The 13979-nt window shown below is 41.1% G+C and overlaps 1 protein-coding gene across 2 annotated transcripts in view; it reads right to left on the reverse strand.

Annotated features, from left to right (window-relative positions):
• Positions 1-216: 216 nt before the first annotated feature.
• The window catches only part of scaper (S-phase cyclin A-associated protein in the ER), a 58455-nt gene continuing 44692 nt past the window's right edge, over positions 217-13979 (reverse strand). For both annotated transcript variants that reach the window (XM_042411702.1, XM_042411701.1), the window contains exons 26-31: positions 12655-12810; positions 10377-10611; positions 8683-8832; positions 2095-2286; positions 1239-1287; positions 217-939 (exon numbers count right to left, since the gene is read on the reverse strand). In XM_042411702.1, the coding sequence (XP_042267636.1) occupies positions 842-939; positions 1239-1287; positions 2095-2286; positions 8683-8832; positions 10377-10611; positions 12655-12810 (880 nt within the window). In that variant the 3' untranslated portion in view covers positions 217-841. The remainder of the gene's footprint in view (positions 940-1238; positions 1288-2094; positions 2287-8682; positions 8833-10376; positions 10612-12654; positions 12811-13979) is intronic.

Below are 13979 nucleotides of genomic sequence, written 5' to 3' on the forward strand. Positions count from 1 at the left end.
TTTTCCCCTCAATTTACAAACCAAATTGACACATCTTCATTTTATAAGTTCATGAGGGCCTAACTGACCAAAATCCCAGAGCCAACGAGAACAGTAGTGTTGTGTAGTCACACACAGGGAATCACTTTAAATTTGCACACTGTATACAAAATAAAACCAAAGAACAATGATACATAACCATAATTATTTTTATTTTATATGATAAAAGGTAAATAACTCAATAAATTATATTAATTTGTTAAGTGCCTCCTAACAGAGAGAGAAAGAAAAAGGAAAAGATGTGAACTTGAAAAATATAATCTTAACACATATTCAAGGCAGGTCATGTAACTTATAACTGGCATTATGCAGACCAGAGAAAACATCCTGGTCATTCACATTCAAAAATGAGACAAATGCAATAAATTAACACAAACACAGTATCAATAAAAATGTTTGGCAAGTTATTAATTACAGTATCAGTAAATGTTTCAGGTTTAGATCGTCGCTGCTGTGAAAACGAATCTATTTCTATCTACAACAGAAACAAATGGCTTGTTTACACATTACATGGAATAGTTGTGCACGTGTTCTAACCGTAATGTACAAACAAAATGTTTTTGTGCAAATTCCTCACAAACATCAATCTGATTTCCATGAAATCAAAACAGATCCAACGACAAAGGACAACGCTTCACGAGTTTTACATTTGACAGTTTGATGAACATGTTATTTACCGATGTGCAGACTTCAAGTCAGGAAAAGGAAAACAAAAAATATCTAAAAAATAACGTCACATCTCAGTCTCTTTTGTAGTGTTGAAACTGTGCTTATGCATCCTGTGTGACAGTGTGCGTGTCCATCATTCCTCCTGCTTCTTGAGAAAAAACTGCAGCGCTGAATCCCACTGATCTCGAGGAAAGCGGTTGGACAACTCACAGAAATCCAGCAGCTGGAAAACTTTATATCAGACACAGAAGAACAACTACATTACACAGAAATCCTTGATCCTTTTTAAAAAACAACAAAATGTTCAGTTTCAATTTCAAATTCAGTGTTTGCTGAGAAAAATTCCTCACGGCGGAAAACTGTTTTGTCTTAAACACAGTTATTTATTTTTTTATTATTATTTTAATTTGGAAGAACCTTCATGTCAAAAAACAACATTTCAACAATTCAAAGATTTTTACAGAATTAAAATGATAAAATTTACAATACATACATTTTTTTGTTAAGCATTTGATAAACTTATAACTTACCTGCTTGCTTTGTTTTATTGTCAGATTCTTTCTCATTTGCGGCACAATCCTATAGAATTTAATAAAAAGCGTTAGTGACTTCAATAACAGTATAACGGAGGCTGTGTATACAATTTCATTTGCCTCATTTAAAGTTAATTAAATGGCACAACGTTCCAGCAAAAAAACCCAAAATCTTTTAAAAAGAAATTTAGAGCTTCAACTACAGTGTCATCCCATTTTAATCTCTTAAATAAACTAAATACTTTCAGTGTAACGGCTGATAGAGAATCATCTCGGATCAAATTGTTTGACTCTGAGGAATGTTCTTGAGGTTAACTCAACAATGAGGGCAGTGGGGCAAGACGCCATGCATTACTGCTTTGTTTGAAAGAAATGACAATAGCTTGTCTCCCTTTCAATGGAAGTTAATCGGTGTCTAAACAGTGGTGGCTGCAGAGTGGTGAGGGCCGTGTTGTCAGGGGGAAGATGAAGGAGACAAGCTGTTTACTGGGAGTTGAACCAGTGGCAGGTAAATCCACTGTGAAGGAAGCCATTTATCTTTGTAAAAGCCCCCTGGTTACAGATTCACCGGGGCTAATATGAACAATCATTAATCAGCCGTCAGCGGAGATAGTTTCTTTCTGATGTCAAAGAAATTTATGTTTGGATTTTTACTTAATAGGATGAAACTCTCAAGGGCAAACAGGTTATTTTTAAAATTATTAGCATGTTTTTGAATGCATTTTCTGCATTGGCTTCTTTTTTATCAGATCAATTTTTGGGGACTGCTCATTCGTTCAAGTTATAGTATACAAGTGTGTATATAATGATCTATTTTTGTGCATTCATATACTGTGTGTGTAACCGTGCTCACCTGAATGAATGTAGCCAGCAGCACGCAGCTCATCTCCTGCTGCAGGATGACCTTGTTCTGAGAGTTGTTGTAACAGGCCGAGATGAGGGAGGGGAAGAGCACTCTGATGAGGCGCGGGTGGCTGAAATACTGGAAGGGCAGCTGACACAGTTTCTGCAGCACGCTGGGCTGGCGGCCAGACTGCACTATCACCTGGAACACACAGGGAGCAGGGCCAGTCAGTCACTAAGCCAGTCAGTGGCACTGCTGGTTGTAAATCACCTCCCTGAGCCCCTCCCACATGTAAATCTGCCACTAAAACAACACACAAACAGCCATTAGGAGGAGACCTGGGGGGCACAGCCTCCCACCACACAATTACAGGCTATAAAACACAATGATGGGATGTTTTGTTCTTCCTTTCTACCAAACAGCAATAGCAGAGCTGCCGCAACATAAGAGGGAAATGAGAAATGTGAACTGATGGCATCATTAGTGGTGAAAACTTCACTTTCAAGTTTTGTGTTAAGCTCTTTCAGAAACACTGTAGCTGCCTGTTACCGCCCTGTAGGAGTGAAGCTCAGGTTGAGAGGGCATCCACAGTGCAGCAGGGGTATGAAAGGGTGGGGTGGCGGGTGAGAGGCAGGGTGAGCGAACCTCCACCAACAGCGTGGCCATCCCCCCACTTTAAGAAATGAGCAATACCATTAATGGAATTTTCACCCCACCGACATCCTGCTCTCCATCACAGCCCCGTCAATCACACACCATCACATCCGGGCCACCAGTATTAAAACCAAATCACTCCCAGCCACATTTGATTAGAAAAAGGGGGCTGCTGCAAAGGAAGGGGGTCCCGGCCTAATGCTCTGGGCATCTCCCTTGAGTCTGGGAAGACCATCAGCAGTCCCTCTGAGAGCCAGGGGGTCAGCGTGGTAAATCCTGGCTGGAGAGAGAGAAAAAAAAAAAAAAAAGCTGCACTGCTTTACAGGTACAGACTACAGGACTGAGGGGCTCAACGGCAATGGAAACCAGAGGGGCAAGGTGAGGTCCCCAAGTCATGGTGACATAAATTCACAAGATTTACAAGATTTTAAAAATACACTCTCTAATACTCTTCCCACTGGTTTCTCCTTTGATAATGCACTCCAAGTTTTAGCAGCAGGATAAACAAAGCGATAATTCATGGCTTTTATCAGTTCAAGGTGAAGCTTCTCAGAGCTGCCCTCTACAGCGACGTTCAAAGGGACACAGAACAGTGCCATTTTCCTCTCATCATTTGTTTAAAGAATCCACACTGGACAGGTCAAACAATCTCAGCTTCAACGCATTACAAATACTTATAATGTGAAGACCAATAAATTTGTCAACCTGAAATGTAAGTGTGAACTTTTGAAGCCAAGAGAACATGTGAAATCATTTTTGCTCTGGTGTATTTTACTGAGTGCAGCAGTGAACTAAGAATTTTTTTTTTTTTTTTTTTTTTTTTTTTTTACTGTGTATATGTGTGCGTAACAGTGGAAGAACAAAATCCCCCGTTTCTCTGACTTAATAAGTGTTTCTTACAAAGGAATGTAGGACTTGCTGGACAAATTCATCCACTAAAGGAAGAAGGAAAAAAAGAAAAGGCAAGCTCTGGTTGTTTTCAACAGCAGTGCTGCTTATTTTCAGTGCATGTAGTTTTCGTGTTTTCATGCAATGGTACTTTTCACTAAATCCTACATCATCATATTTATCTACTACATTGCAACACTGCTTGAAGACAAACCAGTGTAAATAAATTTATGCGGCTGAATTCATTAGAAAGCCATAAGCAAGATTCAGCATGAAGCTCAAAAAATCTATTTGTTTTTAGGTTTTAATCCGGAGCATTTATAGTTTAGGTGTCATAATTTAACACTATAGCAAATGTTGGATGTTTGAGCTGGGGCTCTGAGGATATCCAACCCACAAATCACCCACCAATCTCATAATCCTTTGCTACGCACAGTTCCATCTTCAGCTGCCTAAACAAATTGTCCACCCTCAAGTGCCTGACGCAGAAAGACATAAAACAAAGCCTAGTGGCAGTGAGAGCCTTGAGGTAACAAAGAAACCGAGTCCCCTACCAACTTTCCACGCCTCTACCAGGTGAAGAGCAACACCAGAGCCCAAAATGGTTTCCAACTAGAGATTAAACCGCAACATTATTTCTCCCAGCACAGCCCAAGTATCTGCAGCTTAAATCCTGACATCATAAAACTAACAACAAGCATCTGAACCCATGCATCTGGCCCGCGTATAACGCAGACCCCTGTAAAAACTCAAGTGTCTTGGCTGCTCTGTTCTTAAGTTCAGAGACCTGGCATTTTCAAACAGTGCCGAGTTTTATGACGCTTCCATTACATAACTTCCTTACTGTCCACAATGACAACAAAGAGTGTGTAAAGTTAATGTTCTGAAACGCAAACAAATTCCCGGGAAAACCCTGTGTTGAAGCGGAAACCGAGCTAAAGCAGATTTAAGAACAGAGAGGCGGAAAAAGGGACGGTCGTCATCCAGCTGTGCAATACAGCATAAATCTCAAATAGCATAATTAGTTTGAACGCATGAAGCTGCAGCACTGCTGGATGAGGCAGATTTCACTGCAAAGTCATTTTATTAATTTTATACACATAATAGGGCTGCAACTAATGACTATTTCTTGTTATTGATTATTTTCTTGATTAATCGATCAATTCTTTTGTTTGTAAAATGTTGGAAAAATAGTCAAGAATGCTCATTATAATTTCCTAGAGTCAAAAGGTGACATCTTCAGTCCAAAACCTAAAGATATTCAGATTACCATTGACAAAGAAAAGCATTAAATCGTCACATTTGAGAATCTGAAACCAGCTAATGTTTGGCATTTTTGCTTAAAAAACCCCCCGACATAAACGACTAAAACAATTATTCGATTATCAAAACAGCTGCCGATTAATTTTTTGTCGATCGCCTAATCAAGTAATCGTTGCAGCTGTAGCACAAATCTAATTTGGAATTTGTAATGTCACCCAGAGGAAAAGTGACAATCTCAAATGTTTGGAGGCATCTTCATTCATCGTTGTGTCTAGACAGCCCAAACACCTCAGGAAGAACCAGTGTCAGAGCAGGGCCATATATCTGACACTTGAATCCGCAACATAAACCTGATCCATCACAGTGGTACTGCTCTACTGATAAGACAAGCCGCACAGCAGACACCACAAAGCAAAGTTAGTCAAATAACCGTTTAGTGCCTCTTTACAACACTTTTACAATAGCTTATTGAGATGAGCACAGGACGCCATGCAAATTGCATTTGGACAATTGAATTCTAGCGTTGCAGACATTGACATAGACACTCCAACTTGACTTTTAGGGTAATTGTCAGTTGTCTTAAAATCTCATAAAACCTGCTGTTTACACAATAAAGTTTAGTAACTCTTTATTTATCTCTATGAGCTGATGTCACCCTGTCACAGATCCTACTGCTGATAATTCTGCTCTGAAAATATCCTGACGACAGTATTACAGACAAATGGAAACTCCTCACTGAAAGGTTCACAAGGATAAAAATGTCCTCAGCTTCACTTAAGCCCGTTGGACATGCGTTCACCCTTGAAGCAGAGTGTAAATCATCTACCGAACTAACAATCAGGCCCTCTCCTGCCAGTCAGCAGAGAGTGTGTCTGTCTGCGTTTCTCTGCCTCTGTTTACTCTGCTGGGTGATACAGAGAGTGCATTCCCCGGCACTGGCTCCCTATGGTCTGCACGAGCTGCACTTACCCTGCAGGCAGTGAGGGCTTGGTTGTCTTGGCAGTAATGGACTGCTGAAGGGAGCGTTTCAACATCAGGTTAACAGGAATTACAGGCCTAAAGCTTGGCTTGGGCCTGCAGGGCAGAGGAAACGCCCTCTGAGAGAATGGGAAGAAGAGGAATGACCCCACAGATAAGGCTGAGCTCTGGAGATGTGTGTGGGATGTTCGCTCTAGAGACGATCTATATCTCATGAGATTCTTAGTGGTATAAAGAAAACAGTTTATGAAATATAAGCAACGAGGAGTCGGGTAATCTCAGGAGCCAGTGCAGGGAAAACTATCACATTACATTTATAAAAGATCCATACACTACCTAAATTTAGACCTGCTCTAGTGTGTGTGTGTGTGTGTGTGTGTGTGTGTGTGTGTGTAATGGGGGCAACAGCATTTGTGTGTTTGCCTGTGTAGCTCACTACTTGCGTGTGTGTGGCCATTTTTTCCATGTACTGAAAACCCCCCTCCAAAGTTTTCTTAAGGTTTCCACACTCTCAAATTGCTCGTGTCTTTCTAAAAAGCAAGCAGGAATCAGGTGGGTTAACATGTCAACAGTTTACAATTACAGTTCCGTCAGCTCAAAGATTCAACAGATCATCACCACGGGTGATTCACAAATGAATCACTGTATTTAAAAGACAAGGAGATTACCGGTATATATCTCTATGGGGAAAAAGGAAGTGTAATTACATGTCAGTTACAAAATAGGTTTTATTTGTCCTATTTTTTTTTTTTTTTTGTGAAGACGTCTCCACGGACCCACCAAACAGACAATGAAACATATGGCTACATGGCTCAGTGGCCCCCACGAGCAGGAACACACTTGAAACACACAAGCCTACATATGTCACTCTCGCAATGGCTTTCTGTGTGACAAGGTGAATTATTCATGCCCCCAGAGCAGAGGGAATACATCACTACGTATTGTGCCGCTTCAAAGTTCTGCTTTTTATGAGCAGCCTTATTTCTAGAGCGTATATACTGTATAAACAAAAGCTGGTGTGCCGACAGTGAATCAGCAGTCTCGGCGACCGCACAGGCCTGGGGTCGGGCCGCTTTTGTGTTCTGCCAATGCTTACATTAGCTTGAGAAAAGCTCAAGCTGCTCTAAATATTCTCCTTAACGCATCCATCTTGGTGCGGAACTGAATGGACGCGTTCCAGGAACTGGACCACTGGTAAAGATCAACTCTGTGAGTGGGTTGTGTGGGATCTTGTTTCTTGACAATCTAGAGTCAAACATATATTTTTTAAACTAAATTCTTAAACCCCTTAAGTAAGGTAGGAATATTTTTTTTTGTTGTTTCTCAAAACTTTCTTATTGGCCCATGTTGTCCAGCAATTCACCAAATTAGCTACATGCAAATGTTTTTTTTTTTTTTTTGCCAAATACAGTCAGACATGGCTGCTCTGTCAATGTTGCTGTGGACAAAGACAAATCATCTGTCACTCGCTTAATTTAATCATCAGTCCTCATTGAATTATTCAATTTAATATGCTAATTGGCTCTACAATGACCAGCAGAATGCTAATTCTATACATCAGAATAATTAAATTGGATAAGTACACAGAGGAGAGCTTAAGTGCCATATAGTTGAGGTGAATCTTTTTAATTAGAAGTGAAAAATCTGGCAAATTAGAATCAGTAATCAGCCTATAAATTGTTGCGATGGGGGTTGACTGCGACTGTGAGGAGATAAATCACATATCAGAGGTTTGAGACTGAAGCTGTGGCTGCTGCCTGCGTGTGGGTCAGGCTTAACACAATCAGAGCCCAGCCAACTGTAGCATGGCTAATCAGGGGCCCGGTAGACGGACCATGCATGACAGCCAATTACACAGCAGCCAGGTCTGCTCCATCACATCCTGCTCACTTCCATAGAAGTCCCTAAGAAGTTGTATCACCGAGGCCAGCATGCTGCCTTGCTTTACCAGGAGGGAACAATGGGTCACTCTGTGGGACAATAGACGACACACAGACCACAGGCAGGAAGGTGCCAAGGCATGAATCTTTAAACGGGTGCTTTTTGTTACAATTACAAAACTACAACGTTTTTCTGACAAATAATACATGAGAGGAAAAATAGTAATTGCTAAAGTATGCTGCCTCAACAGACAACTGAAGGCATTAAATGTAACTTGTGCTGAAACAATTAAATAATTAGTCGATTGACAGAAAATGAATTTATGACAATATGTGATATGAAAGAACCTTTTCAAATATCAAGTATTCAAAAAAACAACCTAATTTTTATTTTTTTTTTACTGTTGGTCTGACAAAGGTAAATATAGACAAATAGAGATAGCACCTCATTTGCTAATAAAAATGATGAATCTGTCATAACTTTTGTTATTTCCTGTGGTATGAAAATTATTATTAACATAAAATGCATTATGTCTGATAGCCCTCATCTATCTGTCCTCATATGCATTCCTAAAACAAACATCTTTATGAATCAATTTCATTCTTAAATGAATTAAAATAACACTCAACATATTGAAATACAAAATATATTGGAAAAAATAAGCTTGCATCTCCACTGCGCCTGTGGAATAATGCTGAGGGAAAAACAAACAAACAAAAATTTGGCTCATGGTTGAACCCGATTGCTGACCCCTGTTACAAATTGAATGGAATTTAAAAAAATAAAAAATATTGGCAGAATTGCTAACAAAAAAAAATTGTTAGTTACAACCTTAACTGAAACTAAATATATATTTGGTTTGGAGAGATTTAATTTTTTTGAACTGAAAATCATGAAGTCATTGCTGTGCAGTGTAGATTCAAGCTGCGTTACCTGGTTGTCCGGGTGGTTGACGGTGAAGTATCCCACACAGATGATGACTTCGTGGAGCAACTCTTCAGAGGAATGCTGGGTACAGTACCAGAGCAGGGAGCTGACAACATGTCGGAAAGCAAGAGACAGGCCCTCGGCTCCTAAAACAGACTGAAAGATCACAGACGAAGCGTGTCAGTGTGTATCGTAGTAAATTAAACAGAAATTGCTGCGACTGTGATAACAAAGACCGCGAAGCAATAACAATGCAAAGTAATAAAACATTATATATGTTTTGCTGGTGGAAACATACATGGTGTAAGAGTATAAGCAACTCAGACGGGGTCCCAACATAAAACACCCCAAACCTCGCTCACAAATGAGATGCTAGGAGCACTTCACAGACAGTATTTATTAAACATGTCAGTGTGACAAAGCACCATAAGATCATCACAATCCCACTGGAAGTTTGAGCATGTTAGCATTGTAACATCCATAAACAGCTAAATTATATTTTCAGGCCTCATAACCTTTGAATGCAGGCAACATATCCATCAAAATCATTGCATCATGTTTAGCAGCTTTCACGTGGAACAAAAGCAAGTTCATTTAATTAAATAAATAAAATTTGAAAAGACAAACAGGGAAACCACAAAGCAAGGAGGAAAACCTTGGCATTTCTGGTATGAATCCTCTTTTCATACTTATTTTTGAGGAGTGCAGACTTATTGCAGCATATTCTGCCAAAATGCAACCACTGTAAAACCCAATTATTTATACTGCATTTGCCCCTTTTAAAAACCTTTTCTAAACATATTACTGGAGGCTGATGCGGCAGTAGAGTGAGTTTACTGCCCGGATTCTCATCATCCATCCACTGTGATACGTATTAGCCTGTGCTGTGAGGTAATGTGAAACACAAGGTGATTACAACTCCCAGCTCCCCCCCCCCACCCCCCCAAAAAAGAAACATTATTTAAAATGTTCATAAAACTCTGGCAGTGAAATGCTTTCATTCCAGCTGTTTTGAGTTGCCCAAATGTGGCTGGCCAGTGAGAGGAAGCTGCTTCAAAGTAATTACCACAAGACATTAAAATAATTAACAGCATTCTCGCTTGCTCTTGTGCCTTTCCGTCTACGTGGTGACTTGGCACAGTGAAGCTGTCGCCCTCTCCTCTTCTGGGTGGGTAATGTACGGCCCTGCATACAGTGCTAATCACTCGCGCTCCATCCTTACTGCTGACCCACCGGGCTTTGTTTGACCCCAGCAACTGACCTGGGGTCAAAGGGCAACTATGTTTATGTCCACGGGTCAGCTTTGTCCTGAGGAGAGTAACTCCTCTTCTAATAGCTCTTAACAAAGTAACTAGCATCAATCTGATTATGTATACAGATTTATTAAATCCAGGGACAATAATTAAATATTTGTGGGCATCTTTATGATATCCTGCTGTTAGTGATTAGGTACAAGTCCTTAAATTACTCTAATACCAATAAATTAATACCAAGTCACCAACTATTCCTTCAGCAAACCATGTATTGTGAAAATCATTTTACACAGTGTGTATAGAATTTACAATACAGAAAACATGCTCCGTCAGATGCAGAGCTGCTGAAAAAGAAATAAAGACCTTTATCTAACATGCAAATTGTGCTGGATCTGTATATTTTTTAATTTGCAAAAAGTGAAAACAATATACTATTAATGTGGATACCTGGAAGGCGGATAGGTCAAGCAGGGCAAAACTGTTGAGGAAGCGGATGCCTTGCAAAGCCACCTGGATGACCCCAGGGCCGTAGGGTTCCTGACTCTGGGATGCAGACTCTGGTGAGAAACTGTGCAACAGGATACAATACAGGGTGTGCACCACTCCAACCAGGTCTGTGGACTGCAGCAGGGCCGTCAATCCAGTCGGGTCCTGCCGCTTATTGTCGAATATAGTGGGAGCACTGAGGAGGACGAGAGGGGAAATATATGGTCAAGCAACACCAAAAAAAAAATTCTAGACCTCAGTAGCTTCTAGATTTACTCAGCACAGACAAGGGCTTAGAGATGACTTTCCCTTTGGATAAAAGATACTACCCCTGTTAGTGCTACTGTATTCCCTGCTTGAGAAAACAGCCTCAAGTTCAAAATATGCTGCATTTCGACATGTTGGATCACAGTTGCTTCTGTCTCAATTTGCGACTCAATTACTAAAATATACCGTCGACCAGTTTGGTTGTAGCTGAAGAGTGGGACCTTCAAGATTCAAGACTGTCCTACCGCTCCCACTCCAGCTACAGTAAACATAGTAATGCCATGACGTGAAGCTCATGGCAGCGACTTCCAAGCTGGCAGATTGTATTGAGCCTCCTGACAAGGTGCTTAGTTCTCCAGCATATTTGATTCAAAGTGATATGTTTGTTTGGCTTCAACAAGATGCCACCCTGATGGATGAAGCCATATTTAACAACAAAGCCAGGTATAATGCTGGTTAAAAAGAGGAGGTACCGACTTTCTTTCAATACAAGCTTGACAGTACAGAGAAAAGGCTCCATTCAGTAAGCCAAAAACATCACCAATGATTTAATTCCCCTTTGGCATTAGTGCAAGAGAGAGTTTCTCTTTATAGATAAACTTCTAGCAAGAGTTGAAAGCTGAAAGCTTAAAAAGACTAGAATTTAGGTGAAAAACCAAATCAGAAAAGATGAACAGATACAACATTTTTAAAAACAGAATACAATTCAATTATTTTAAATCATATCAGTGCCTGCAGGATTAACTGGGCCACACAATTAGCAATTCATTTGATCTTTAAAAAAAACCCAAACAAACTGAAAATGCAAGAAAAAAGTTAAAAGTAATTAATGCAATAATGGCATCTTCACAGTCGCAATGCAGAAGGCTCCATGGAAAAACTCACAGCTAGTACAGAGGGACAATTTAAGACTACTTCAGCAGCACCAGCTATGATTTGCAGCCATGTAGAATGGAGGGTGTGTGACCTCTGGATGGAACCTACAGTGCATGCTGATACTTGATGTTAGCCAACAGGCTCTGTGTGAAATATGTTGCTAGGCAAGAACACAGCCTCCAAATGCCATTATAATCCCCTGACACAGCAACTGGCATGGCCAAAATATTCTACAAGCCCACTGAGCATTCTTCTATATGACACACAGAGAATCTTGGCAGAACAGAGCTCATTGGCTGCTGTATTGATCTTGACATTGGTCTCATTATACCTGCGATATCTGATGACAAGTTTTCTCACAGATATTCAGTAGCAAACATGGTGTAAGCTGTCCTCTACCATGCCAGTGTGAGGCAGCTGTTCAGTGTTGTAGCAGCACCTTGCAGCTGGCAAGCTACAGCAGCACACTGGGTGACAGTGAAGACGCAACGACAAGTTCTGTGAGTGATGGACTGTCAAGTGCAAAGAGGTGAGGTTGGTATAGAAAAAAAAAAGACAGACTAAAATTGCTACAGATTGAGCATGACAATTAAAATGCATAAAGTTTGTTCTAGTATAATGACATCAAAGCTGGCCTCACTACTATGGTCAGCATTTCTTTTCCTTTCAAGTGAGGAGTTGTGGTGCTGATGTCCCTCAGTGTGACTGTGTGCTTAGCCTCTGTCAGCGGCGCCACTGAACCTCTCTGAGTTGAGGTCACCATAGCACACGTGGGTGGGCTCCCCCCACGCTGTAGGCTAAGGTTTATGGTGAGTGACAGAGCGCCGGGTCAAGTAGATGCCTATCTCTATCTGCAGTAACGACAGCTTAGCCAGCTAGCTGGCTGGAGTAAACGACCTGCTGGCTGATTGCAGAGGAACCGTAGTCTTTGTTTGAGTAACCATGGGCCCAGTCTTTATGGATCCTTGTGACATTAAAAAACTGACAGTGACTCACTCTCTGTCATTAGACACACAGAGGTGTGTGTGTGTGTCAGGGGAGATAAAAAGATAGCAGGGGTGTTTTATGTGTATAACAGAGTAATAGACATGCTCACCGTCCGGTTACGACAAAGCACAGCTTGCACATGCTGTGCAACAGAGCTGACGCTTGCTGGAGGAAAGAAGACATCTTGGGGTGCTCGTCTACAGGAGCTTGGACCGACAGGAAGCACCCGTAAAGCTTGTCAATCAAACCCATGTTTACTACGTAGCTGCGAGAAACAGAAGAAGAGACAAATACATACAGTGGTTAGAAGCAAATTTACCTTGGGAGACTTCCTTTGTTTAAAAAAAAAAAAAAAAAAAAAAAAACTAATCTCACCCAAGCAAACAAAAGCCTTTACTGTGCATACTTCCAATGGCCCTGCAGTTGAAAGCCGATACCTCACCTAAGCCCTTCACCCACTGCTATTACTGTGATATCTCCAATTTGTCTTTGCCAATGACAGGTCTCATGATCATGTTCCCTGTAGTCTTTCAGCCACAAATCACAGCTAATAGTGTCATTAGAAGGCTGCTGTGGCCCCTGTGCCAGCCCAGCTCTGGGCCCTTAACAGTCTACTGACCTGGAGCCATCTTCTTACAGCTCCGGTATGCCTGAACCTTTGGGCTCAGCTCAGGCACCAACGGCTTACAAAATAAAGCTAGAGAGCAGTACAGCTGCCAATCAAGGCTTCCAAGTGGCTGACGAGGTCACTGTGAAGCCACTGTTCTTCATCTTATCATTGCCTTGACTCGTCGCTTCTTTCGCATACCTTTTTTGTTAGAACTGTCACTCACTAAAGGCCTCTAAAAACAGGTGATTATGCCGTTTTTCAAACTCCACTGCAGGTCATTTGACACTTGAACCAAGTTCCATTGTTTTGACTTGATCCTCTTCCACAGCTTTATGTGGGTTGAAAGGATCTATCCTCACACTGACTGCTTTGTTCAGTGCCTGCTCTCTGTTTAACAACCTGCTTGGTGGTCACACTTGCCACTTTGCGTCTTATCATATGAACATGAATTGAAAACATTTCTGACAATGATAGGGGGCTAAAAGCACTGAAAGGCAAACTGAGGAACTGGTAATGAGAGCAAAGGAAATGGTGATCTCCTTTCTATGTGATATATAGGTTGGCATAATGGGAGAGCGTTGCAAAAGCTAAAAATGTTTTGATCTTTTGTCCTTCCTCACTAGCATATACATTATACAAGGCAGTTGAGGTAAATCTTCTGCTCGTACTTGGGATTACCAGTCTGACGACACCATTTTTCTCAGGCCCTCCCCTGTCTCCAGGGTTACGACTAGGTCAGTGGATGAGAGTGGTGGGCCTGTGCAGCTGCTCCGACCAGATGAATCATGGCTTGTGGGAGGGATGGTGGAAAGACTGCACTCTTC

This window comes from Thunnus maccoyii, chromosome 5 (genome assembly GCF_910596095.1).
Source record: "Thunnus maccoyii chromosome 5, fThuMac1.1, whole genome shotgun sequence".
In the NCBI taxonomy this organism is placed as follows: domain Eukaryota; kingdom Metazoa; phylum Chordata; class Actinopteri; order Scombriformes; family Scombridae; genus Thunnus; species Thunnus maccoyii.